A 27685-nucleotide genomic window follows, 5' to 3' on the forward strand; every position below is an offset into this window, starting at 1 on the left:
ATATTCTGGATATTTCTGTGAAAGGAATCATACAAAATGTGACCTTTGATATCTGCTTTCACTTAGTGTATTTTTGAGGTTCATCCAGACTGTAGCATGTATTGGTACTTCATTCCTTTTTTTTTTAATTTATTTATTTTTGAGAGAGAGACAGAGAGAGCGAGTCAGGGAAGGGCAGAGAGAGAGAGAGAGAGAGAGAGAGAATCCCAAACAGGCTCCACATTGTCAGCACAGAGCCCAACACAGGTGCTGAACCCACAAACCGTGAGATCATGACCTGAGCCATAAACCAAGAGTCAGACGCTCAACCAACTGAGCCACCCAGGCGCTCCGGTACTACATTCCTTTTTTATGGCTGAATAATATTCCATCACATGCATATATCATGAATCGTTTATCCAGTCACCTGTTGATGGACATTTGAGTTGATTCCACCTTTAGGATATTATGAATAGGCTGCTATGATCATTCTTGAAAATGTATTTGAGTATTTGTTTTCAATTCTTTGGGGAAATACCTAGGAGTAGAATTGCTGGGTTGTACAGTAATGTTTACTTTTTTTGAGAGACCAACAGCTGTTTTCCACCAGCAGCGTACAAAATTCCTATTTCTCCACATTGTACTCAATGCTGGTTTTTCCTTTAAAAAAAACCTTATACCTGGACTGCCTGGGTGGCTCAGTTGGTTAAGTGTCCGACTTCAACTCAGGTCATGATCTCACTATTCATGGATTCAAGCCCTGAGTTGGGCTCTGCACTGCCAGTGCAGAGCCTGCTTGGGATTCTCTCTCTTCCTCTTCCTCTTCCTCTCTCTCTCTCTCAAAATAAGTAAACTTAAAAAAAAAAAAAAACTTATACCCATCATAATGAATATGAAGTAGTATGCAGTTTTCTTTTCACTCAGTAAACATTTACTGAGTGTGTCATATGTACTAGGTATAGAAATTAGGGCTAGAGTGTCTTTTTGTGACTGGTTTATTTCACTTAGCAACTATCTCCAAGGTCCATCCATATTGTAACATATTACAGAATTTCCTTCCTTTTTAAGGCCACATAATAGTCCTTACATGTATATACATTTCGCTTATCCATTCATTAATGGATGGCTATTGGGTGGCTTCCATTTTTGGGCTATTGTGAATATTGGTGTTATGAACATGGGTGTGTACAAATATCTCTTTGAGATCCTGCTTCCAGTTCTTTTGGATATACACAGAGAAGTGGAATTGCTGGATCATATGGTAATTCTATTTTTAATTTTTTGAGGAGCCACCATATTGTTTTACACAGTGGATGTACCATTTTACATTCCCACCAACAGTACACAAGAGTTCCTATTTGTCCAAATCCTCCCTAGCCCTTGTTTTGTTTTTTAGATAGTAGCCATCCCAGTGGGTGTGAGGTGGTATCTCATGGTAGTTTTGATTTGCACTTCCCCAATGATCAATGGTATTGAGCATCTTTAATTAAAAAAAAAACAACAACCTTTTTTTACAGTTTACTTATTTGGGGGGGGGGGAGGGAGGAGAGGAAGAGAGAAAGGGAGAGAGAGAACCCCAAGCAGACTCTGGGCTGACAGCACAGAGCCCAATGTGGGGCTTGATCCCACAAACTGAGAGATCATGACCTGGGCTGATATCAAGAGTTGGATGCTTAACTGACTGAGCCACCCAAGCGCCCTGATATTGAGCATCTTTTAATGGGCTTATTGGCCACTCAGATATCTTCTTTGGAGAAACGTCTGTTCAAGTCTTTTGTCTATTTTTGAATTGGATTTTTGTTGTTGAGTTTTAGAAGTTCTCTACGTATTCTGGATATTATCCCTTATCAGATATATGGCTTGAAAATGCTTTCTCCCTTCTGTGGTTGCCTTTTTACTATGCAGATAGTGTCTTTTGGTGTGAGTCTTTAAGTTTTATTTTTTTTAAATGTTTGTTTGCTGTGTGTGTGTGCGTGTGTGTGTGTGTGTGTGTGTGTGAGAGAGAGAGAGAGAGAGAGAGAGAGTCCCAAGCAGGCTCCACGCTGTCAGCACAGAGCTCGGAGCTGGGCTCTATCTCACAAATTGTTATATCACGACCTGAGCTGAAATCACAAATTGGGACAATTAACCCACTGAGCTACCCAGGCATCCCAGTCTTTTTTTTAATGTTTTGTAGAAATACCAGTGAAGCTATGTGGTCCTGGGCTTTTCTTTCTTTTAAGACTTATTTTGAGAGAGAGAGAGAGAGAGAGAGAGAGAGAAGGTGTGAGTGGAAGAAGGGCAGAGGGAGAGAATCTTTTTAAAAAAATTTTTTTTAATGTTTATTTTTGAGACAGAGAGAGACAGAGAGTGAACGGGGGAGGGTCAGAGAGAGAGGGAGACACAGAATCTGAAGCAGGCTCCAGGCTCCGAGCTGTCAGCACAGAGCCTGATGAGGGGCTCGAACTCACAGACCATGAGATCATGACCTGAGCTGGTCACTTAACCGACTAAGCCACCCAGGCACCCCGGAAGAGAGAGAATCTTAAGCAGACTCCATGCTCAGTGCAGAGCCTTATGTGGGGCTCCACCCTACAACCCTGGGATCATGACCTGAGCCGAAATCAGGAGCCCAACACTCAACCAACTGAGCCAACCAGGCACCCTGGGAGTTTTTTGAATACTGATTCAATCCCCTTACTAGTTGTAGGTCTATTCATGTTTTCTTTCTCTTCTTTGAGTCAGTCAGTGTTGTTAGTTTCTGTGTTTCTAGAAATTTGTACATTTTAATTAGGCTATCCAATTTGTTGGTGTACAATTGTTCACAATCCTTTCTATTTTTGTAAAATTGGTAACAATGTCCCCATTTTCATTTCTGATTTTAATAATTTGTCTTTTTTCTCTTAGCCAATTTATTTAAAAGTTTGCCAATGTTGTTGGCCTTTTCAGAGAAGCAGCTCTTGGTTTTCTCTGTTTTTTAGGATTCTGACACCAATTCCAATGTGTGCATTTATTCCACACCACCAAGCAGTTCTCCAACACTAACTGGGAGTCTGACAATTCAACTCAATTCTGAAACTACCTGGAGACAGCATCAGATCCACTGCCTGCCTTGAAATCAGTCAGCCGCTTTTGGGGAGCTGCTATCCCCATAACCCTGAGGAATGGGGGATGGTGGCTGGTTCAAGCCCCGCTCTTCCTTCATCAAGTACTTTCCTTGTTGTCTGATCCGGTACCAGAGTTCTGAAATAGTTGATGACGATCGCTTTTTCCAGCTCTTTGTATTTAGGTCTGTCTTAGTTGTTTTATTGTTGTTTTGTAACCATCACCACTGTTTCAAAAACTTTATTTTTTAAGATTTTATTTTTAAGTAATCTCTACACCCAATGTGGGGTTCAAACTCATCACCCCAAGATCGGGAGTCACATGCTCTACTGACCGAGCCAGCCAGCTTGCCCCAATTTCTAAAACTTTAAAATCACTCCAGGCAGAGGGGGATGGGTGAAATAGGTGAAGGGGATCAAGAGTACCCTTTATCGTGGTGAGCACTGAGTAATGTACAGAAGTGTTGAATCACTATATTGTACACCTGAAAGTAACATAACATTGTATGTTAACTACACTGGAATTTTTTTAAAAAGGGAAAAAAAAGTTTATGTAGAGAGAAAACAAGTCACCTCAGACAAAAACTCTATAACCATTAAGCAACAACTCCATTTTCTCCTTACTCTAGCCCCTGGCAACTTCTATTATATTCTACTTTGGTCTCTACGAATTTGTCTATTCTAGATACCTCATTTGAGTGGAATCATACAATATTTGTCTTTTGTGTCTGACTTATTTCCCTCAGGGGTCATAAGTTCCTAACCTGTAACGCTGACTCATTAGGTTCCCACAACTGGGAGTTTAGTGCTATTGTCCCTACTTTAAAGAAGTTGGACACAGAAAGGCTGAGTAATTTGCCTAAGATCACTCAGCTGATAAGGAGCGCTATTGGTCAGCCGCTGGCTGCACCCTTAACTTGGTGCTGCACTTCCCCTCACCAAACCTCCTTGGTTCAAGGCAGCAGCAAAGGGGTCCAGATCCCATAACCAAGAGCATTACTTCCTCCCTGTGAGGCTCACTCCTCCAGATGTCCCGGGGGCAGCTGGGCATGCTCAGCCTGAAGCATGAGGGCACTCACCCTCATTCTCTGTGCCAGGCCCATGGTGGGCCCTGCAGAGGCAGATGAACTCCCATGCAGTAGTCAGAGAGGGAAGTTTAGGAGGCCTCACCCAAGCTAGAGGTCAAGAAAGGAAGTCTTCTAGGAGAAAGTGCTCTTGAAGTTAAGACCCAAAGGTCGCTGATTATTTGTCTTGCTTGCTGTGAGTCCCCTGTATGGCTATACCTGTTTACCCATTTGCTTTCCTGCCTATGGCATTTGGGCTGTGCCTAGGCTAGAGGCTGTGAACAAAACTGCAGTGATAGCATTCCTGCTGGAGTCTCCCTGTGTCCTATGAGGGGACACATGCCTAAGGATAGGATTTCTCAGTGTGAGCCAAGGTGAAGGTCCCACTTTACAAACTTATGCGAAATGGTTTTCTAAAGTGTTGGTGCAAATTTACACTCCCAGAGCCAGGAAGAAAGTATTCTATCTTTTTTATTTTACATAGAAGTCTTCCCCCCTATCCTCTCCCACCACCATCCCCTCGCTCCCCACCCTGCTTGGCTCCGGCCATGCCTAGCAGCAAGTCAGAAGCTGGCAGAAGCATGGGGCAGGCTGAAATTGCCTGAGAAGCCTCAAGCACTTTGGTCCATACAGTCAACAAAAGACCTGGAGAACCAGAAGCAGCCCGGCTACATCTGGCTATAAACAAGAGCCTTTAACAGACAGCAGGTCCTGCTGGTCTCACATCGGTAACCACATGTAGGCCCAGTACGGTAGACCCAGTATGGTGGGGGTGGGCAGGACAAGTTCAGGAAAAGCACAGTTCCTGGGCCTCACCCTCATCCCCATCTTTTCGTCTACCCTTGCCCTCAGGGCTGGTCCCGGAGGAGGGGCCGTGCCCCCAAAACCTCCTGCTGAGCCAGTCCTGGCCTATAAGTTGGAGGCATATATCTGGCCACTGATCAGACTCACTGTTCTCACTACCACAAGAAGGTGTCCAGTTTGGCCTGGGAGGGAGGGAGCACTGTCCTTGCCTTGACTCTCTGCTTAGCCTTGGGCTTGGGCTTAACAGGCAGTGGGCGGATCATAGTTGTGTCAGTCTGAAGAAGATGTCAAGGAAGAGGCCTAAAGAAGAGACTGAATGCAGGGCAGCAAAGGCTCAGACTTGGAGGGGGGAAGCTCTGCTATACTGAGCGAGGTCAGGCTCTGCACACCTGAGGCTGCAGCCACTGCCAGGCTAGGGTCTGAGGGTACAGTTGAGGGATGGTGTGGGTAGCTCAGCTCAGCCCAGTGCTACAGAACAAGGATACAGGTTGGATGAATTTTGTCCGACCTCCAAGACCATCGAAGCCAGTCCTTACCTAAAACGGAAGGAAGAAGTGAGTGGGCCAGGTTAAGAAGCTAGGAAGCTGGCCCCCACTGTCCCCCTCCCCCCCGAGAGGGCTGGCATTTGCCACTTGTGGGAAGCCATACTCACGGCATCTGTGCTGCGACGGGGCTCTGCTTTGGCCCTCTTGGGCTGTTTCTGGCCTAGGACAGCATTCCGGATGAAGACAGGAAAGGCACTAGCCAGCTCCTCATCTGGCTCTCCCATACAGCGCTGGCCGCCCAGCAAGAGCTGGGACTCCTGGGGTGGGGGAGTTCCCAAAGGCAGACTTGACGAGAGAGATGGCAGCAAAGGAGGGGGCGGGTAGGGGTGGTGGAGCAGGACCAGGATCTCTGATGCTTCACCAGGAGGCAGATAGGATAATGAATAGAGTTCCCAGGGTGGCTCCATAGTGTCTTAGCCCCAGGCCAGGAGTCAGAGGCCTCTGGCAACACCCTGCCCTTTCAGAAGTCCCGCTTTACACTCAGTTCTGGCAAGGGTTGGATGGTGACTGCCTGACTTCTTCAGGGAAACCTTACCTGCTTGGGGTCATTGGGCATCTTCTTGGGGATGTCCTGAACAGGAGAGCTGTGAGAGCAAGACACCAAGACAAGAGGCAGGTGAGCAAGATACAGGGCCTGGCGAGCCAGGCTCAGCACATGGCCCTTGGGGAACCACCATGTGGCATTGCTGCTGTAATGGCTGTGCTGGGCAAGGCACCTCAGTGAGCCCCACCCCAAGTGCAGGTCTGTGAACAGCTGTCAGTCACAGCTGCCAGAGTGGAGGAGGAATGGGAAGTTGGACCATTTTTCAATTTTGTGGCTTCCACTCGGGGCCAAGCCAATTCCAATCCTCCCCAAGGCCTCAAGTGCCTATGTCCTGGGTTCTATGTGTGGCTGGAGGCCCAGCTGATTCACCAACCACAGGGGGAAAGCCAGTCATGTCCTGATATAGGCAGAGGGCACCTCGTGATCTCAGACTTAGCCTTGTCTGCCCAGAGAGGGGCTACCATCTCCACAATACCCTCAGTAGATAGTCTATCAAGTACTCTCACAACACAGGGCTAGGCCATCTTCTTAGGTAATCTGTGCAGGCACAGTCTGGGGCATAATGAATTATGGCCCCAAGCCCCGGCCCTTCACTCATAGCTCCAGAGCTAGACACAGTGTTTCCACCCAATCCCCGGGGACACTAACAGCTGAATACCCTCTCCTGATATTTTCCCAGGGCGGGTAGCAGGAGGGTGACCTAAAGGCTGACCCTGTGGTTTCTCATAGCCATGAGGACAAGGGCAGGGTCAGTCTTGTCAACTCTGGATCCCTTCATTCCTGTCCCTATAGCCTGTGGTGAGGCTACATGAAAGCCATGGGAAGATTCTCCACTTGCTGCAAGTTTGGCTCTGGGGAGGCTGATCCAAGGGGGAAGCATCCTGGACTCCCTCACACTCACTGCAGGCCCTCAAGATGATAAAAATGTCTCTAAAAGGCCTGGCAGTCTGCAGGCCCCAGGTGTCCACTTTCACCCTTTACAGCTAGAGAAAAGACAACATGAAGAAGCCAGGGTGTGCAGCAGGCACTAACAGGCCCTGTGACTACAGGCCACATGCCCAAGGCTTGCTTCCCACTGCTACCAGGCCTGGCCCTGTACAGCACAGGTACCTCCACCCCTGAGGGTGGGGAGAGGTGAAGAGCTCAGCTGGCTCTCCCTTTTGCTCTCTCCCTGGGCCTCTTCCATTTTCACTGCTTAACACCTCAATTTCTTTCTCTCATGTCCAAAGGTTTTGATTAGGAGGAAACCGCTCAGCCCTTGACCCCCTCACCTGAGTAGCATAAACCTACACGTACGTAGGGGAGTAGTTCTTGTCTTCCTGATGAACTATACTCGCCCTGTGTGGCCAAGGAGACAACCTCCCCATTCCCAGTCCCACTGGGTCCCTTGTGCAGGTCCTGCCCATCCCACTACAGCTCCCCACAGCTTCTCAAGCCTGCCCCTGTGGGCTACCCCTTTAGATGATGGGGCCCTGGGCACCATGATCTGAGATGGTCCTCAAGCATGAGCCCAAGAGGCACACAATGGAAGAACTTCAGAGTCCCTGGCTCAGGACTCTGGTGGGCAGGCATTCAAGATATGGGGAGTACACATATACCCCAACACCATCAACCTAGACCTGCCCCTACTGGGACCCCTGTGTTCTCTCCAACTCACATCCCAACACCTTTGATTGAAGGGTGATAGTGATGACTGAAAGAAGCGAGAAGGGCTTTGCCCACAGTGAGTACTCAGGAAAGGGAAGAAGAGGTGGCTAGAACCAAAGTAATAGTCAACCCCAGGTGACCCTCACTGCCCTGTCAGCCACTCAGAGCAACTATGGCAGGGCCTACAGAGACCTCTTGGTCATCCTGCCTCCAGGCTGTGGACATGGCCAGGCACTACCACTTACTGTGCTATCTCTTGGCAGAGCTTCTTGGCACGGCCCTGCTGGATGCTGGCAGGCTGGGCTGGAGGGGTGTCCACATCAAAGGTGGCATTGAGGTCAATATCATCACCGAAGGCTGGTCGGCGAAGCTTCAGGTTCAGCATTTCCAAAGGGGCTGGGCTATAAGCAGAGATGGCCTGGTTACTCTGGACCACCGCGGCAGTTCAGAAGGACAACAGTCCCTGCAGCATCAGAGATGGCTTGGTTCCAGGGGTCTGGAGCCCACACATGGCCCAGGGCCACCTTGCAAGGAAGCCTGAATCTCTACAGAAAAAAAACCACTTGGCTTAGTGCTTCACACCATAGTGGGACCAGTGAAAGTCTTCAAGACATGGAAGGAAGCAAGCAAAACCACACACAAAACCCAAGTGTACAAACAAAAGGTTACTGCCTTTTGACCAAACAACCTCATCTCTCAGAATGCAGTGCAAGGGGCCAGAGATGTGACCACAGATTGATGTAGATGGCACATAGCCCAATATTGGAAATGGTCAAAATGACTCTTCTAGGGAGCTGGCACTTTCATAGCTTGACTATGATACAGATATTATAGTAGTGTTTCTGGAAAGTAAACTAAGTAACATGGGGAAATGCTCATATGTTGCATTTATAAAGTAATATGAGGGGTACCTGTGTGGTTCAGTTTGTTGAACATCCAACTCTTGATTTTGGCTCAAGTCATGATCCTAGGGTATGGGATCGAGTCCCGTGTCAGGCTCTGTGCTGAGCGTGGAGCCTGCTTAAGAGTCAGTCTCTCTCTCTCTCTCTCTCTCTCTCTCTCTCTCTGTCTCTCTCTCCCTCCCTCCCTCCCTCTGCTGCTCTCCCCAACTTGTGCACTCTCTCTAAAAAAAAAAATAATAGTAATAAAATAATAAAAAGTAATATAGAACTCTGGGACACCTGGGTGGCTCAGTCAGTTAAGTGTTAAGTGACTCGTGGTGTTGGCTCAGGTCATGGTCTCACAGTTCATGAGTTCGAACCCAACATCAGGCTCTGTGCTGACAGTGTGGAACCTACGTGGGATTCTGTCTCTCCCCTTCTCTCTCTCTGCCCCTCCTGCGCTTGCTCTATAAATAAATAAACTTTAAAAAAAGAGAGAGAGAGGGGCGCCTGGATGGCTCAGTTCGTTGAGCGTCTGACTTCGGCTCAGGTCATGATCTCACAGCTCTGTGAGTTCGAGCCCCCAAAGGGCTCTGTGTTAACGGCTTGGAGCCTGGAGCCTGCTTCAGATTCTGTGTCTCCCTCTTTCTCTGCCCCTAACCCACTCACGTTCTGTCTCTGTCTCTCTCAAAAATAAATAAACATGAAAACAAATTAAAAAAAAATAAAATAAAAAAGAGAGAGAAAGAAAAAAAGAAAATTGCAGCCAATAGGATTTTTCTAGCCCATCCAGGCCTGGTGGCGTTTCTGTGGTCAGAAAACTCTGGGGAATGGCAGGACAGCCCCAAGAACATCCCTATTTCCTTCCCTTAGGAAGGAACCTTTTCAGGGCTGCCCAAAGCCCTACGCCCATCGCTCAAGGACAAGGAGATGCACTGTGAGGGTATTAGTCACTGGCCAGGAGCCCAATGGGGCATGCAGATTGGAGAAAAGGGAATTACCTACACTGATTTGGATGGGTAAGCAATGTGGGAAGATTAGATTCTCTCTTCCTTTCCCTGGCCAGGTCCCTGAATGCTCTACCCTCTCTTGCCTGCAAGTGAAAACAAAGGTTGCACAAATGCACCTCAAACCAACGCCATGCCGGTTGTTTTGCTTCCCCCACTGGGATCCACAGCATAAAGCAGCAGCCAGGAGCACTCATGACAACGTTTTTGTAGTATCTGTTATTCTGCCAATATCTACCAACCCCAGCAAGTCCTCTGCCACTATCTACCACCCCAGAGGGTCAATAAACCTCATCACACCCTGCTCTCCGCAGCCATGCTACAACCCCCTGCCAGCCCGAGCTGCATGCCCTGGTGGCTCCTGTGTGCCTCATCCCTGAGCCAGGGCTCACCCCTCACTGAAGCTTCTAGATACAAATGGCACAAGCGCCATTTTTCTTGTCATGGGATTTGGCCAGTAGTAGTATGTGGTCAGGGGGGTTTGGGGCTTAGCCATCTAAGCCCCCAGCTTGCCTATCCCACCAGAACACAAGCTCCAAGAGAACCAAGAGGGCCAGACATGCAGCATGCACTCAGTAAGAACCTGTTATAGAAGTTTAGGCCTCACTCCAGCCTGGAGTGGTAAAGAAAGTAAGCAAAAGCAAGTATGCAAAGCCTCTGGGAGCCTGGAGGCGTGCCTCACTGTGGATGCTGGATACAGAGGACAAGCATGTGGAAACACCCTGAGGACCATCAAATGGGAAGTGTAGGGAGCACCGTGGAGCTTGTAGATAGCAGCCTTGATAGATAGCCTTGAGCAGCAAAAGAATTTTTACTTCCTGCTGAGAAAGCTTAAATTCTAAATGTTTGAGCACATGAGATGGTCTTTGAGACTATCAGCTCCCTAACTGTCAAGCTTCTGACAGGGCCCTTGTGCTACCTGGGGGTCCAAGCTGGCATGGCCAATGGGCTCTGAGGGTGAAGTGCAGAGGAAGAACCAGACACACAGGCTAGTTCATCAAAATCAGCCACACACTGGACTTCACAGTCAGTCATGTGCCCATCACATCCCCACAGCCATTTCTCAGTCCAACCCAAGCTGGGGTGGGCAGGCAGCTCTGGCTCCATAAAGAGACATGGAAGGTCTGAGGTAAGAAAGAAAGCAAAGGTTGAAGAACTAAAGGTCCAATGAGAATGAGAAGCTGGCTTGTTGGCACTCACTCCTCCGTGCAGATGCTACAGTGTAGGGAAAACATGGTGCATGTAAGGAGGCTGGTGGTGAGGGACACAGATTAAGATGTGGCTCCCAGTCTACTCATAGCTGGGTGTGTATGTATTGAGTGGTCCAGGCTCTGGCAAGACTCTAGAGCACCTCTGTGGCCCATGGCACCTGACACAACATCTAAATAAATACTACCTGTGCAGAGGAGGATGAGCTTACTCCTGCTGAGGAGGCTAGGGAAGGCTCTGCAGGGCAACTGACCCATCAGTGTGGACAGGAGCTGACATACAGAAAGGCCCAGAAATGGGAAGGCAAGGGATATTCTGCTTGGTTTGACAGTATTATTTGGCTGAAGCCTAAAGATCTACTATAGCTCCCAGGCTGGCTGTAAGAGTGCGTTGGCATAGTGCAAGAAGGTCTGGGAGTGTTTGGTGGGGGAGGAATGATGTGATACCCAGGGGCTGATAAGCTGGGCAGACAAGAGGAGCAGGAAGATGGGTCACAATCCTTACGTGGGGGTGGTGGTAAGGGGTAAGATCAGGAAGTACCCCGGAGGTTAAATGGGCAGACTCCAGCAACTCATCAGATATGGGGAAGGAGCATAATGATTTTCCAAAGGACATTGAAAAGTGGCTCAAATACAAGGCTGGGTCGCTGGGTTACATGCTTTCTGTCTGGGCCATCAGCTGGGCAACTAGGTAGGACTTCCCTGATGCTCTCACCTAGTTGGCTTCTGTGAAACACCCAGAGAGGAATGGGCAGCCAGTCCTGGCAGGGACACCCATCCCCCTGCCTCTTGGCTCCCTCTGCTGGAAGCTTTAATGCACACATTCCTGAGACCCTAGGGGAATTATTTTGGTGACTGGTTTCGTGTTTGTTTCAGAATCTGGGTGGACAGATGCATTCAGTAAGCATTCCATAAACAGGATTCCTGAAGACAGTCCATGCTCCTTCCCCTTCCCCTTCCCCGCCCATCCCTAGGTCCCCTATGGCCTACCCTGGCCTCTCGTTAGACCCCAGAACTTGCCTCAAAGCTGTTTTCCCACCAAATCTTGGCTGTGTCCCAGGGCAGGAGGCCCACAGCCTACAGGCCCACATGGACCACCCACCCGACCAAAGCCAGGAGTAGTGAAGACCCTTACCAAAGAGTTCTTCCAGCTTATGACCACCCCAGAAGGTCAACAAACCTCTCTAAAACCAGGCGGTTGACAGTCTCACTGTCCACTGGTGGCAGGTTCAGGGTTTCCTGCAGCATCGTTAGCTTTTTTTTCAGGCTCTTGGGAAAGGAAAGAGAAGAGTGTGAAAGGGAGGCTGAGGCAGCAAGACTGGAGAGACTGCCAAGGACATGAGCAACATGCATCCTGGGAACAGACTAAGATCTGAACCCCAACATCAGGCTCAAGAGGCCAGGAATACCCAGCCTCAGAACCCCTCTCTGGGGAAGCCTCCCCTCTGGTGACCCTGGGGACATAGGTACAGGACAGGTGCTGTCTGTCCCCTACTGAGAAGGCCCAGGCTCCAAATCAGGGTCAAAGTGCATATCCTGACCCACTCTGACCCAGGAAGATAAAGGGAACCCACAACCACTGCCACTGACTGGGGCACAGGTTCCCAGGCTCTTGGAGCACACACAAAATACTCCTCATTCCCGTCTGGCCAGGGATGTCACTTACCGTGATTTCCTTGTCAGCACTCTGTAAGTCCTTCTGCGCTGACCTCAGCTCCAACCTTGTCTGGTCTAGTTCAGAGTAGACTGTCTGCAACTGTAAGAAAGTGTAGAGAGTAAAGGACAAGCCAACAGGTGGCCCTGTGCTCTGCCTCCACCTGCTGCTACCTAGTGCACGCTCGTAGGAGCCCAGGGTCCAGAAGAGTCTGAGGACACAAGGAGAGACCCTGGCCTTGTGGGGCAGGGCTTTAATCCATCAATGTCCATCTGGAGCTGCCCCAGGAACAAGGGCTTCGTTCTATGCCCAATAGTCCATGGATGCACGGGGCCCAGAAATAAAACAGCTGTGCTGACTGAACCAGGTTCCAAGTAGGTTCCTCCTACTTTGCCTGGTACAAAAATAGGCCTCGGACACTGGCACCTTAGGGATCTGTGCTCTCCAGCCAGCTAAGAGGTGCCTAGGAACCAGGAAGAATAGAGGGGAGTGTAACCGTGCGCATACTGGGGGAGAGCCCTGTGTGAGCTGCCAGCCTTGGTGGGCCAGCCACAGAGCCAGAGCCAGAGCCCAGTAAGGCCAGTAACCAGTCTCTGTGAGTCACCCAATAGCCCCATGGAGTCCATTGTGCCATCCAGCCCCATGGCTTTGCTCAGGAGACAGGAACGAGCATGACAAAAGGACAGCCACCTCTCCCCTCATCTTCTGTTCCCCACTGTTACCTTGCTTTTGGAAGAAAATAAGTCCTTCTTCAGTTTGTCAGCCAGCTCCCCTGAGGCCTTCCGTGCCTCTTTTAGATTCTCATACTCTCTACAAGGGGGCCAGGAAAAGAGATGTCAGAATAGGACATGCTGCTGGTCAGAATGAGCCACAGCACCAAGCAAACACAAAGCCCAGGCTGTCCCCTAGGCCGGTTCTCATTCCTACTCTGACACCTGAGCGCAACAGGGTAATGTTTTGGGGGGTCCTGCAAGGAGAGCTGGGGAGTCTCTATCCCCTGCCTGTCGTTCAGGCACCGGTGATTTGAGAGGATGTGCAGCAAGCCCTGCCCTCGTTAAGGTCTCACAAAGAGGCTCCCTACCTCATCTGGGTCTCACAGGAGATATCTGGGATCCCATGCCTGTCAGCCAAGTTGTCCCTTTCCCCCAGTCTCACCTCCATGATAGTGGAGAATCTGAGCCAAATTTCTGATGCAAATCAGGCAGAGTCAGCAAATGCTGATGGGAAATAGGCTCCATTTATCATGATGGGGTTTATATAGCTCAGAGAGTGGTGCCAACCCTCTTAGAAATAACACTTATAGGGGCGCCTGGGTGGCTCAGTTGGTTAGGCGTCCGACTTCGGCTCAGGTCATGATCTCGCAGTCCGTGGGTTCGAGCCCCGCGTCGGGCTCTGTGCTGACCGCTCAGAGCCTGGAGCCTGTTTCGGATTCTGTGTCCCCCTCTCTCTCTGACCCTCCCCCATTCATGCTCTGTCTCTCTCTGTCTCAAAAATAAATAAACGTTAAGAAAATAAATAAATAAAAAGAAATAACACTTATAATGCACACTCATTCTTTCAATAGCCCTATGAGGCAAATTATTACTATCTCCATTCAGGAAACTGTGGGTCAGAGGCTAAGAGACTGGCTCCTGGCCACATTGTGAGAGGGGGGGTCAAGGTGCAAACTGAGGCAGCATAGCTCCTGAGCTTGCCCCTTAACTCTGCCTGCTCTGCTTTGCAAGAGATGGAGAGCAGACAGATTGGGTGCCGTGGCTTAGCTCCTGGGCTGGGTCAGAGGGGCAGAGTACACACTTCTTGAGGGACACGCAGTACACAGCCAGCTGCTCCACCGCTGACTGTCCCACACCCATGTCTCGGATCATCTCCTCCACCTCGGGCCGCTGGCTCTGGAGTAGGAGCTCAATCCTGAAAAACACCCAGCCCACGGCATTTAAAATCTGGAGGTTGATGGGTAGGTACCCAGTACAGCTCTGCTTCCCTTTGCTGCTGTTGCTATGGTAACAGGCTGAGCTGCCAGCATGCTCTAGCAGGCGGGTCTATCCAAAGAAAGGCCCCACAGCAGAGCTGAACACAGCTGTAGGGATGCTGCTGGGGAAGAATGGGTGCTGACAGCTCCTCAAGGTCAGGAATCCGTAGAGAAAGGTTTTTGGAGCAAAAAACCTGCCAGGTTGTCAGGCCACAGGCAACAGAACAGGGAGGAGTGAGGCAAGGGCCCCCATGAGAAGCAGAGGTCAAGCAAGGAGACCTGTGCCCGTACCCAGCTGGCCTGAGCCCCATGTGACCTATGGAGAGATTTGAACCACAGAGGTGACCCAATCCCCCTGTAGTCCTGAGAGTTGTGCCACCTGGGAGCCACAGGAGCAAGGGCAGAGGGCAGTCCCTAGCTCCAAGCTCACCTCTCCATGGTCTTCATCTTGGTCCTGAGCCGGCGGGCCTCCTCCTGTGCTTGTTTGGTTTCATCCTGCTGCTGCTCCAAGTACTTCATCTGCTTCTGAAGAGCACACACATCCATACATACCTGTTGCTTGGACAATCCCAGGGACGATGGCTAAAGTCATCAGGAGAACTGTCTCCTTTTCAAAATGCTGATAACCATGTGTCCCCAGCCCCCAGGGAGGAAGGCGCCTGGGCCCCTCTGTTTGTGCTTTTTCTGCTATGAGGCCTTAGGCCAACTGTTTCCTTACCTCTCTGCTTGCTTCCTCCTGAGATATATTATCACAGGCACAGCCCACTGCCACCATCTACAGGCCCATTGTGGGCTGCCAAGGTCCTGTGACTTAAGGGCTTATGGTGCATGTCATATAGGAAGGTGAAGAAACACAGATCCAGGCCTCGCTATCCACCATCTAGACCCACGGACAGTTACCAGGATAGAAGAGCCGAGACAGAGGCAGCTGGCCAGGCTGTCCTCAGCACAAACCACTCCATCTCTGACCTGGGAATGCCATCAAAGACTCCTGCTGTGCAGCTAGGTACTGATTCACTCCTTCCCTCCCACTGGCCAGGCCATGTGATCCAGCCCAGCCACCAAGCAGGAACAGAGACAACGAACACCTGGGGCCCTATCTGTTCACAAAGATGGCTCCCTTTCCCTTACAAATGGCATCCAGCAAGGACTGCTCCTTCCTACGAGGCCAGCATATCAATTGTGGGTTCAGATCAATCACCTCATGCCCCTTAGAGAGCAAGAGGCTCACCAACCCAGGCTGATACAAAATTCATCTGGGTCTAGAGCTGCTTGCTCTGCAGGCTTTGATCTGCCTGGTCAGCTCAGCACAGCCGACTTCAAAGGGCCCCTGCTCCTCCCTGGGATGCTGTTTGATCTGGCTCCAGAGAGCAACCCAGCCAAGGACTAGAGTGCTAATGGAAGGTTCTTTGGTCTGGCTTCATCAGTGGAGTACAAACCACTTTTGGAAACAAGGTCCAGCCTCACCTAGGTCTTGGCTGAGCAGCCCCTCCAAGAAGCCCTGGGAAATCCTCACCTGTCCGAACTACCTAGTACAAAATCCAGAAGTGTAGCCAGTATGGCTCTTTGTTTATAGGCTGGATGGGCACAATATGGGAGGCCTGGGGGAAAAGGGATTTGCCTCCATTTTACAACTGTATAAATGAAGGTAATGACAAAGGCAGAACCAGAAGATAAGCCCAGAGTGGTGAGCTCAGGACCAGGCTATATCTCCCAACCAACTTGTGCCCACAGAACCTGGGGACCAACCTTGAGGGTGGAGCATAGCATTTCGGCCTTGTCTAAAGCCTTCTGCAGAGATTCCACAGTGGCGTTGCGCTCTTCCAAGGTGTCCCGCAGAGTGTCGATGATGACCTGGCTATCCCTTTTCTCCTTCTCTGGAGTGGGGGGTGGGGGAGGGGAAGGCCCATTCACCCATCAGCATAAGAACCTTAGACCTTAGGTTCCAGCCCCCCACCCCAGAGCCAAGTAAGGAAAAGTCTCAGGTCAGCAATTGGGTGGCCCGCTTCTCTCTCTGGCATGCACCAAACCAGGGAAGCTGAGCCAGAGTTTCTTCATTCAGGGGATGAGACCCTCTTTCTGCTGCTTGGAACTACTTGAGTAAAGATTTCACTGCTCCCCACTCCCATGGGTAGAATTAATTCATCATCTCAGAACTCAATCAGGTTTCCAGCCAAACCCTCTCCTACAAATACTCTGTCCCATTAGGTAGCTCCCTCCCGGCCTGGGTCCTGGGCAGGAAGCCTCAGACAAAAAGAAGAAGCTCACCTAATCTAGGTGGACAGCTTTAGGCACCTCCTTTTCCTTTCCTTTCCTGCCAATCACAAGACCTGGCAAAACTCTTGCAAATACAAAGCAGGGAGAGCCCCTAGCTTCACCAGAAGACTGGAGGCCTTCCTCCCAAGGATCTCTCCCTTCAGGACCTGGGTCAGGGACTTCCCAGGGCCACCTATCTCCTACTAACTCACCTTTCTGGGAAAGCTGGGCTCTGATATTATCCAGTTCATTCTGTAAGGCAATAGCCACAATAAGCAATAGAAAGGCATCATAGCTGGCTTCCACACAGCACCCCAAAAGGCATGCAGGGAGATCCAGGAAGGGACAATGAGGTCTGTAGGTCCAGGGAGGCACAGACCCTGCTGTATGTCACAGCCAAGCTAAGCCAACAGTGTAGAGATATATCTTGCTTTATCTCTGTACTTTTCTGAAAAGTAGGTGAGGTGGAGAAAAATAATCTCGGGTAGAAGACCCTGGGACAGGGAGAGAGGCAGAAGAGGGGCAAGAGAAGTGAAGTTGGACCTGTGTGATCAGTCTCACAGCAAAGGATTCCATCATTTCCTTGGCCCTGTGTTGGCCTGGCCCTTCCCCTCTCCAGGCTTTAGCTGCACTCACCAGGGACACAGAGTTGGGATGCCCAGGGACCTTGGGTCATCACTCCTTCCCTCCACCCTTGCTTCACAATCTACTTCTCTTCAAGCTCTAAGCTGGCTCTGTATACCATGAATCTCCCAACCCTAATAAGGTAGGTGAGCTGGGACAACTTTGTATCTCTGGATGAAACCTCACATGTGCTAGGCTCTAACCAGACTATTCTGAGGGTCAAATGAACCTCTCAAAGCCTGTGCATAAGTTACACAGCCACTACCGTAGAACCACTGAGAGGCTGGGGCAGAACTGAGCCCAGACTCCATTCAGGAATTTAAAGCACTCAACACCCCCATAGGCAAGAGAAGTACCTACTGCATAAGCAGGAAAACCAGGCTCTGCAGAACTGAAAGGCTTGGCCAAGGGTTCAGGATGGTAGCTGGATGGAATCCAGGCAAATCTTCCTCCAGATCACCTTTCCCGGGTCAATACAAGACTCAGAATTTTACATGTGACCAATACTAAAGCCCAGCCCCAGTGGGTGGATAAGCCCCCTAGTGTCAAAATCCCCACCCAGGACTCTGGGGCAAAAGCTTTTGGTAGCTGGACTGGTCACTGTGGGAAGAACATCCTAGAGTGCAAGTGGTGGGTAGAGAAGGGCATGCACGGGCTGCAGAGGACAGACACCAACCCAAAGCTCCCCCAAGTCCCCTGGCTTTTTTTTTTTTCTTTTTTTCTTTTTTTTTTATACCTGGCAGGGTACCTTCCAAGCCCATGCTCCAAACTACTCAAGACATTGCCTCTCCCTCTCCTAGATGTGGCTTTGAAAGCCAGAAAGAAACGAAGCTGCCTTTGTTGTCTTTATCGCAGGGAGGATGCGGCTTAAAACCAGGAGCAGTTACCATGACAATGAACATGTTGGCTTTAAGCACAAAGCTCTACCTTCTTGAAGCAGTAAGGTTCCAAGGACATCACGGTATCCACCCCCCCCCCCCCCCCCCCCCCCCCCCCCCACCGGGGCCAAAGCCAAATGAACCCAGGACTGACAGATGCCCCAGCAAGTTAACCCTCAGAGTCCAGGTTCATTGTGAACCCCAATCCCACTTTCTTGAGAGATTTCTACTAATCTAGCCCTCTGGTACACAAAGAAAGCTAAATCTTGGACTTGGGGGAATACGTGTAGGAGGGAATCCACCCATTCTCCCCAGCAGTGTGGGTTTCTACCCTGGCTCACATCCTGATTCCAGGGGTTCTGCCCTCTATTCCTGATCTGGGAAAGACTCAGTCACCTGGATATACACCAAGCTTTCTCACAGTTTTGAGGCACAGCCATGTTTGTGAATAGTGGGTCCACACATCTTCTCTGTGTGGACTAGAAGAGTTTTCTAATCTGTCCAAGCAGCAAAGTGGGCTGGGAAGGATGGCTGTAGAACCTCTGCAAGGTGAGAGAAACTCAGGACAGATATTTTGGCCTTTGTTGGGAATTACTCTAAAATCCCAAAGGGAAGGTTCACAGTCAAGAGGCTCCCTTCCTTCAGGGGCGCCTGGTGGCTCAACTGGTTAAGTGTCTGACTTCGGCTCAGGTCATGATCTCACAGTTTGTGAGTTCAAGCCCTGCGTCAGGCTCTGTGCTGACAGCTCAGAGCCTAGATCTTGCTTCAGATGCTGTGTCTCCACTCTCTGCCCTTCTCCACTCACTCTCTGTCTTGCAAAAATGAATAAACGTTAAAAAAAATACTTTTTTTTTTTTTTTTTAAAGAAAACAGGCTTCCTTCTTCCCTAACAGTGTATTTCTCTAATGACTGGGTCTTATCATCACTTCTCCTCTGCTCTCCTCCCCTCTGCCTTGAAACCTCTACAAAATCTCCCTCCAGACTCCATCGTGACACTCTAGGTACCCACCCTGGGTGGGAGCAGAAAGTAAATTCTCAAGGGGCTTGGAGTTCAGTAGAATGACATAAATCCCAGGTACCTTTAAGAATTCTGCATCTAAGACACTCTCCTCCTCTTGGGCAAGGTCAAAGAAGAGCTTATTGATAATGGTTCTTTTGCCAACCTGGATGGAAGGACAAGATAGAGTGTGAGTATATAGCTGGGTCACGTGCAAGGACAGGGATATACATGCAACCTAACGTGCAGCCAGGCCTATTCTCAGGCCCAACTTTTCACAACACTTCCCTTGGAATCAGATGAACTCTGTAACCCTATAGTTTCCCTAAGCTGGCGCCACCACTTTGGTGGTTACTAAAGTCATGTCACCACAAACCCATGTGGTAATTACTCAAAAGATACCCCAGCTCTAAGTGCTTTGAGGAAATGGGGAAAGGTAGAGAAGGAGGCCAGATATACCTAGGTGAAGACTAGCCCAGGCAATAAGTCCACCTGCTAGCTACTCATAGGCATAAGCAGGCCTCCTGAGCCACTCAAAAGCACAAGTAAGGTTTGATCAGCCTCAAACCATGAAGGTCCAAAAAGGGCAAAGATATTGCTCAGTTTCAGAGATCTTTCCTTATTTCTGCTTCCTGGCAAGTAAAAGATATCTTCAGCTGAAGTGTTTTCACCCCACCACCCTCACCTGGATTCGGCACTGTGGGCAGGTCCGACTTGGTGCTGTCTCAAACCACTGAATTAGGCTGGAATGAGAAGCAGAAAAGCAGACTGGTGAGCCTTTGCTTGGGTAGAGACACATAGAGCAGGTAGCCACCCCAACCACAGCAGGGTCTGACTTGTTCTTTCTTGACCCAGAGCCTGCCCACATAGGAGGGCGGTTACCACAGGGGGTACAGCACATCCCATAAGGCCTGACTGGGACAAGCACTCTGGGACGAGTCCTTTTTTTTTGGCCCTGTTGGTGTGGCCCTCCTTACCCCTCAGCTGCTCTTTTGTCAACATTCTAGGCTTGGACTAAAGAGCAGCAGTCAAAGCACAGGATCCCTCAGAGATAGGGATTCTAATAACACACCCACTTTAAGCTAGAATTCCCAAGGGCTACACTTTCAGAGTAAGGGTAAACTAGAAGTAAATGCAAGTAGTGGTAAAAGTAAAATACTGTCCAGCTTTGCATCATCTATCTGAGTGGTCCAACAAAACCTCAAGCCTTAAACTTTAATTAGTCTCCTACTAGTAGACTCTCCCACCAGAGAACAGGGAGAAACAGAGGTCTTTCTGTTTCTGGGATACCATCATCCCAGGCCTCAAAGTTTTTCTATAAATAATTTTTCATAGGGGTGTCTGGGTGGCTCAGTTGGTTGAGCATCTGACTCTTGACTTCGGCTCAGGTCATGATCCCAGGGTCATGGGATCGAGCCCCACGTCAGGTTCCATGCTGAATGTGGAGCCCGCTTAAGATTCTCTCTCTCTGCCCCTCTCCCCTGCTCATTCACTCTCTCTTAAAAAAAAAAAATTCATATGCTATGTACAAGATATAATCAAAGCTAGCCATGCGCAATGGAATACTATACGGCAACGAGAAAGAATGAGTCTACAACTAAGAACAATATTACAGATGAATCACATATACACAACATTGAGGAAGACAAACCAGATACAAAAAAGGTATACTGCATATGACTCCATTTACATAAAGTAAATGCTTTAGTTTTCTCAAAGTAAAGTCATACAAGGAAAAGAGCATTACAAGTGCAAACCAGAACATATCCAGCAAGACTTCAGATATGGGAATTGTCATATACAACATAACACATTATACTAAAGAAATAAAAATCAAAACTGAAAATATCATTAGAGGGGTACCTGTCTGGCTCAGTCAGTAGAGCATGTGATTCTTGATCTTAGGGTTGTGAGTTAGAGCCCCATGTTGGGGGTAGAGTTTACTTTAAAAAAGGAAAAAAAGGGGGTGCCTTGGTGGCTTGATCAGTTAAGCATCCAACTTTGGCTCAGGGCATGATCTCACGGTTCGTGAGTTTGAGCCCCACGTTAGGCTCTGTGCTTACAGCTCAGAGCCTGGAGCCTGCTTCAGATTCTGTGTTTCCCTCTCTCTCTGCCTCTCCCCTGCTTGCTCTCTCTCTGTCTCTCAAAAATAAATAAACATTAAGAAAATTAAAAAAAGAAAAAAACAGGGCACCTGGCTTAGTTGGTTAAGTGCCTGACTACTGATTTCAGCTCAGGTCATGATCTCACAGTTCATGGGTTTGAGCCCCACATTGGGCTCTTCGCTGACAGTGTGGAGCCTGTTTGGGATTCTCCCTCTCCTCCTCTCTTTCTGCCCCTCTCCCATTTATACATGCTCTCTCTCTCTGTCCCAAGAATAAATAAATAAATTAAAAATCAATCAATCAATCAATCAGTGGGAAACAAAGAAAATATCAGTAGAGAACTACAAAATAAAAGGTGACATGGCAGAATTTAATAAGAACCAAAGAAATTCTAAAACAAAAAAGTGGCCAAAATCAATAATTAAATGGATCAGTTTAATGGCAGTTTAGGCATAGTTGAAGAATTAGTAAAACAAAAAGATAGGTTAGAGAAAACATTGAGAATTAAAAAGATGGAAAAATGGGGGTGCCAAGCTGGTTCAGTCGGTAGAGTGTGCAACTCTTGATCCCAGGGTCATGAGTTCAAGCTCCATGTTGAGCATGGAGCCTCAAGATAGAAAAATATATAAGAGATTATAAAAGATATAGAAGATACTGTGAGAAGATCTAGCATACATATGATAAGGAGCTTCAAAAAGAAAGTATTAGGTAGAATTATGCCTTTTCCCCAAGAAGTCTATGTCCTAATTTCTCAAACCTGTGAATATGTTACCACACATGACAAGAGTAATTTTGCAGATGTGATTAAGGATCTTGAGATGGGGAGATTATCCAGGTGTGCCCCCATGTAATCACAAGAGTCCTTAAGTTAAGTGTCAGAGTCATACAGAGAGATTTGAAGATGTAACCCTGCTGGCTTTGAAGATGGGGAGAACAGGGCTATAAGCCAAGAAAGGTATATTCCCACAATGACTATAACCCAGTAAACCCATTTTGGACTTCTGACCCCTGGAACTACAACATAATAAATTTGTGCTGTTTTAGACCACTAAGTTAGTAGTAATTTGTTATAACAGAAATAAGAAACTAATATGAAAAGAAAAGAGATAATAGGATAGAGGCAATACATGAAGATAATAATAATGGCTGACAACTTTCCAAAATTGAAGAAACCATTCCATAAATTAAAGAAATATAATGAATCCCAAGCAGGATAAGTAAAAATGGTAACAAAAAGAGAGCTGAAGTGGCTATGTTACTGTAAGGCAAAATAGACTTTATATCAAAAAAAGTTACACAGGTCACGATCTCACACTTTGTGGGTTCGAGCCCCGAATTGAGCTCTGTGCTCACAGCTCAGAGCCTGGAGCCTGTTTCAGATTCTGCGTCTCCCTCTCTCTCTGCCCCTTCCCGACTTGCGCTCTGTCTCCCTCTGTCTCAAAAATGAATAAACATTAAAAACAATTTTTTTTAAGTTACAAAAAACAAAAACAAAAATAAATTAATTAATTAAAAGGGGCACCTGGGTGGCTCAGCTCGTTAAGCCTCCAACTCTTGATTGCAGCTCCAGTCATGATATCACGGTTCGTGAGACAGAGCCCCGTGTTGGTCTCGGTACTGGCAGTGCAGAGCCTGCTTGGGATTCTCTCTCTCCCACTCTCTCTGCCCTCCCTTCTCTCAAAATAAATGATCTCTCTTTCCCCCTGCCTCTGCCCTTCTCCCCTGCTCCTATATTCATTCTCTCTGTCTCTCTCTCTCTTTCAAAAATAAATAAATAAATAAATAAATAATAAACATATATGAACCTAACAACAAAGACCAAAAATATAAGAAAGAAAACTGGACAGAATTAAAGAGAACAATAGACAGTTCTACAATAAAACTTGGGGAGGTCAATACCCCACACCTTTACTAATGGGTAGGACAATCAGATAATCAATAAGGAAATAGAGGACTTAGACAACACTATAAACCAACTAGATCCAACAGACAAATACTCCGCCCAATAATAGCAGAATACACATTTTTCTCAAGTGCACATGAAATATTTCTCCAGGATAGACCATATGTTGGGTCATAAAACAAGTATTAATAAATTTTAAAAGGTTGAAATTACACAAAGTATCTTTTCTGATCACAATGGAACAAAACTGAAAATAAGTAACAGGAAAAAAAATGGAAAATTCACAAAATATGTGGAAGTTAAACAACACACTATTAAACAACCAATGGGTCAAAGAAGAAACCACAGGGAAATCAGAAAATACCTTGAGATGAATGAAAATGAAAACAACATACCAAAATTTATAGAATACAGTGAAAGCATACTAAGAGGGAAGAGATAGCTGTAAACACACACACTAAACAAAACAAAACAAAAACAAACAAACAAAAAACACACCCATTAGGATAACTATTATGAAAAACAAAACAAAAACAGAAAATAACAAGAGTTGACCAGGATGTGGAGAAATAGGGCCCTTGTGCATTGTTGGTGGGAATGTAAAATGGTGCAGTTGATGTGGAAAACAGTAAAGCAGTTTCTCAAAAAATTAAACACAGAATTACCATTTGATCCAGCCATTCCACCTCTGGGTTTAGCCCAAAATAAACGAAAGCAGGGACTCGAACAGATACTTCTACACTAATTCATAGTAGCGTTACTCATACTAGCCAAAACATGTAAACAACCCAAGGTCCATTAACAGATGAGGAGAAAAACAAAATGTGGTATTTCCATACAATTGAATATTATTTGGTCATAAAAGGAATGAAATTCTGATGCCTGCTACAACATGGATTAACCTTAAAGACATTATGCTTGGTGAAGTAACCAAAACTCAAAAGAACAAATATTGTATGATTCCACTTATATGAGGTACCTAGAATAGGAAAATTCAAGGAAACAGTGTAAAGGGGCACTTGGGTGGCTCAGTTGGTTAAGCTTCTGACCTGATATTAATTCAGGTCATGATCTCATGGTTCATAAGATGGAGCCCCACATGGGGCTCTGTGCTGACAGTATAGAGCCTGCTTGGGATTCTTGCTCGCTTGCTCTCTCTCTCTCTCTCTCTCTGCCCTCCCCCACTTGCTCTCTCTATCCCTAAATAAATAAATAAACTAAAAAAAAAAAAGAGACAAAGGGTGAAATAGAAGTTTCCAGGAGCTGTGGGGAGCAGGGAATGGAGAATTGTTGTTTAATTGGTACAGTGTTTCTGTTTGGAATGATGGGAAAGTTCTGGAAATAGAAAGTGGTAATGGTTACACAGCATTGTGAATGTATTTAATATCAGTGAACTGTACGCTTAAAAATGGTTAAAATGGAAGGCATCTTTGAGCTTACCAATTAAACATCATGAGCAAAGCTCACCCTCCCAAATTAAAAAAAGAATTATGGACAAGAAGTTATCATTGAAATTAAATGGTGGCAGATATGTCCAAGGAATGCTGCAGGGATTTGATCCCTATAAGAATCTTGTGATAGATAAATGTGTGCAGATGATAACTAGCAGGCAACAGAACAATACTGGAATGGTGGTAATAGGAGGGAACAGTATAATCATATTAGAAGTCTTGGAACGAGTATAAACAAAGGCTGTGTTCACCAGAGAAATCAACTGCTTCCACTTGTTGCCTCTCCAAAGGGTCCATTTTACTATAATAGAAAAACTGGGTCATGTACATTTTCATATTGAAATTCTTTGTTAAATACACTTTTGCGATAGTCAAAAACAGTTGACATGGCAAATCTTATGTGATGTATAATTTAACACAATAAAAAAAAAAGAAGGTTTTACAATAGCCAAGGTATGGAAGCAACCCAAGTGTCCACTGATAGATACACAAAGAAGGCGTAGCATACCTGTGCACACGTGCGCATGCACACACACGTGCACAGGCACACACACTGGAATGTTACTCAGCCATAGAAAAGAATGAGATCTTGCCATCGGTGACAACATGGATGGACCTAGAGGGTATTATGCTAAATGAAATAAGTCAGAGATTTCACTTTTATGTGGAATCTAAAAAACAAAACAAACAAAAAACCAGACTCTTAAATACAAGGAACAAACTGGTGGTTGCCAGAGGTAAGGTGGGCGGGGGGATGGGTGAAATAAAGGGAATTAAGAGGTACAAATTTCCAGTCATAAGATAAATAAGTCATGGAAAAGTACAACATAGGAAATATGCTCAGTAATAACTGTTGTATGGTGAAATATGGTTACTACGATTATCGTGGTAAGCATCAAGTAATGTATACAACTATTGGATCCAAATGTTGTACACCCGAAACTAATATAATATAGTATGTCAATTATATTTCAATTTTTAAATAGGAGTTCTGAATCAGCCAGTTCACAGCTGCTGGGGGAATCTTTCCTCACCAGCTGTACATTCAACAGAACGGTCCTATAGGGACAGCAGGACTTGACCAGGGAGCACCTCCTTGCCCTTCCATGTTAACTTGGGTTACCTGGCATCAATGAATACTCTGGGGTGTCTGACCAAGGAGATGACTCTGGATAGAATCATCCCAAACCATCAAGCAAACCATAACAAATCGGATAGCCAGAGGCCTACCAGGTTATCTCAAACAAATAAAAGAGCTCATTAATTTGGCAAAAGTTGGGCACCTAGGTTACTCAGTCAGTGAAGTGTCCCACTCTTGATTTCCGCTCAGGTCATGACCTCACGGTTCAGGAGATAAAGCCCAGCACCCAGCTCTGTGCTGACAGCGTATAGTCGGCTTGGGATTCTCTCTCTACTACCCCTCTCCTGCTTGCTTTCTCTCTCTCAAAATAAATATATAAAAATTTTTTAAATCTTTTTTTTTTTTTTAATAAAAAAACAGCAAAAATTCACCCCCGACCAGACTAATAGTTTTGAGGTCACATCACCTTGCAAGCTGACCAAGAAATCCTCTACTCTATCCGCACTGAGCCAACTCTGTTACCCTGGACTCAGCTCAGTTGTTACCTCCTCTGGGAAGCCTGCCCTGACCTGCCTCTGCCCAGGTGGGGAATCTACCTTGGGGCTCCATCTAGTTCCGTCTTAATCACCTGTTTGGGCTCCGCCCAGAGACCCGACACCCCACAGTACTGTAGCCATACTAGGCCGAGCGCCCAGCCCCGACACAGCAGTCACTCACCACTGTAGGTGGAAGGTATGGCCGCAGTGGATGGCGGCCACATCTCGGGAGTGGTCGAAGAAGTCGGAGCAGATGGTGCACAGCGCACGGATAGGCATGATGATTGGTCCTAAGGGGGTCAGGCAGCCAAGGAAACCTCGACGGGTCCAGCTTTGCGACCGCGCCCCCACCCCCGTCCCCGCCTCTCCGCAGGCTTCAAATTTGGCTCCACTGCGGGACTTCCGGGAGTGGACCGGAAGTGGTGGCAGCAACGTAGAGGCGGAGCCTGGAGGCTGGGTCCCGATTGGACGAACCATAGGGGGCAGGGCTTAACGGCCGTAGAGAATCCTGGGGCTGAGCGCGAACCTGGGTCTGTCAGCGGTAACTATCTAGTGGTTCCCGTAAGGATTTGGCAGGTAGCGGCAGCAGCCACGCCGCCAGCCGTTCCCCTTTCTGGAGGAAGACACGGCATTATGCTCCTAAGCCAGATCTGGTGCCAGGAGCGCCGGGCACGGCGCTATTCTCTCAGGGCAGCCTTCTCTGCATTTCGGGAGTGTGGAGAAGACCGAAGCTGTAGGGGAATGGGACGATGGAGAGCAGTCCCCTGGGTTCTGGGCAGTGCTCAGCCGTACACCGGAAGCATGTAGTTCCCCCCCTCTCAGCCCTCAGCTCTGAGTGATCTTAGAAAGATCGACACAGGTCTAACCACTCAGGACACCCTAAGCTCACTCTTGGCTTTATTCAAGCAAGTCATGATGATCCCTCAGTTTGGAGGTGGCAAGGCCTGTACCCTGACTTTAGCTCTTAGCTCCCAAGAGGATCAGCATGCCTCTGAACTGTACTAGGGTTGGAATTTTAGAAGCCCAGATGCTTCACAGAACAGTGACTAACAAACCCTTTTTCTGATTTCCACATCAGAGAAGTTACCTTTGGAGTCCTCCCTGAGTAAGAGCAGCATCCCTGGTGAATTCACCTAGGCAAGTCAGGGCTGGAACAATTCTTCCTATGAGTTCTCATGCTTAACTCTTTTTTAGCAGTGTTAATACCCTCTCCCCAGAAGAAACCTTCTGTAAAGCCCCATGATATAAAGCTTATTTTTCCACCTGAAGTAGACCCAGAGTGAAGTTCTTTGAGCCTATGTGGAAAGCATAGGTGTTGTTCACAGGGAGGAGGAATCAACACAAAGGGCAGCATAGAACCTTTGTGCAATGCCCACCCTGCACCCTCTCCCCAACTCTGGGAAGCCCACTTCGGCCATGGGCAAGGTCTCTACCTACGGTGGTTGCCCCATGGTGGCCTCCAGTTGTAT

The 27685-nt window shown here is 47.7% G+C and overlaps 2 protein-coding genes across 2 annotated transcripts; one reads left to right on the forward strand and one right to left on the reverse strand.

Moving 5' to 3' along the window:
* Window positions 1-4500: 4500 nt before the first annotated feature.
* On the reverse strand, window positions 4501-26660 carry TRAIP (TRAF interacting protein). Its single transcript, XM_049640492.1, has 15 exons — window positions 26398-26660; window positions 19826-19883; window positions 19223-19306; window positions 16854-16893; window positions 16135-16262; window positions 14816-14910; window positions 14211-14324; window positions 13139-13226; window positions 12429-12518; window positions 11943-12031; window positions 7912-8067; window positions 6011-6059; window positions 5583-5732; window positions 5416-5466; window positions 4501-5205 (listed from the first exon to the last, which is right to left on the reverse strand). The coding sequence occupies exons 1-15, from the start codon at window positions 26493-26495 to the stop codon at window positions 5086-5088; spliced, it is 1410 nt and encodes a 469-aa protein (XP_049496449.1). The 5' UTR covers window positions 26496-26660; the 3' UTR covers window positions 4501-5085.
* LOC125929367 (small nuclear ribonucleoprotein G-like) lies at window positions 24596-24962 on the forward strand. The gene has a single exon (XM_049640494.1). It carries the CDS (start codon window positions 24639-24641, stop codon window positions 24831-24833), a length of 195 nt encoding a protein of 64 aa, XP_049496451.1. The 5' UTR covers window positions 24596-24638; the 3' UTR covers window positions 24834-24962.
* Window positions 26661-27685: the final 1025 nt, after the last annotated feature.

Source organism: Panthera uncia, chromosome A2 (assembly GCF_023721935.1).
Source record: "Panthera uncia isolate 11264 chromosome A2, Puncia_PCG_1.0, whole genome shotgun sequence".
Taxonomy (NCBI): Eukaryota; Metazoa; Chordata; class Mammalia; order Carnivora; family Felidae; genus Panthera; species Panthera uncia.

Coding starts and splice junctions, on each gene's coding strand:
- LOC125929367 (XM_049640494.1), top strand. CDS start 24,639: ATGGACAAGAAGTTATCATTGAAATTAAATGGTGGCAGATATGTCCAA.
- TRAIP (XM_049640492.1), bottom strand. CDS start 26,495: ATGCCTATCCGTGCGCTGTGCACCATCTGCTCCGACTTCTTCGACCAC. Junction 14,325..14,815: donor AAGATGAAGACCATGGAGAG/GTGAGCTTGGAG, acceptor GGTGTTTTTCAG/GATTGAGCTCCTACTCCAGA. Junction 12,032..12,428: donor GTGCTGACAAGGAAATCACG/GTAAGTGACATC, acceptor TCCTTTCCCAAG/AGCCTGAAAAAAAAGCTAAC.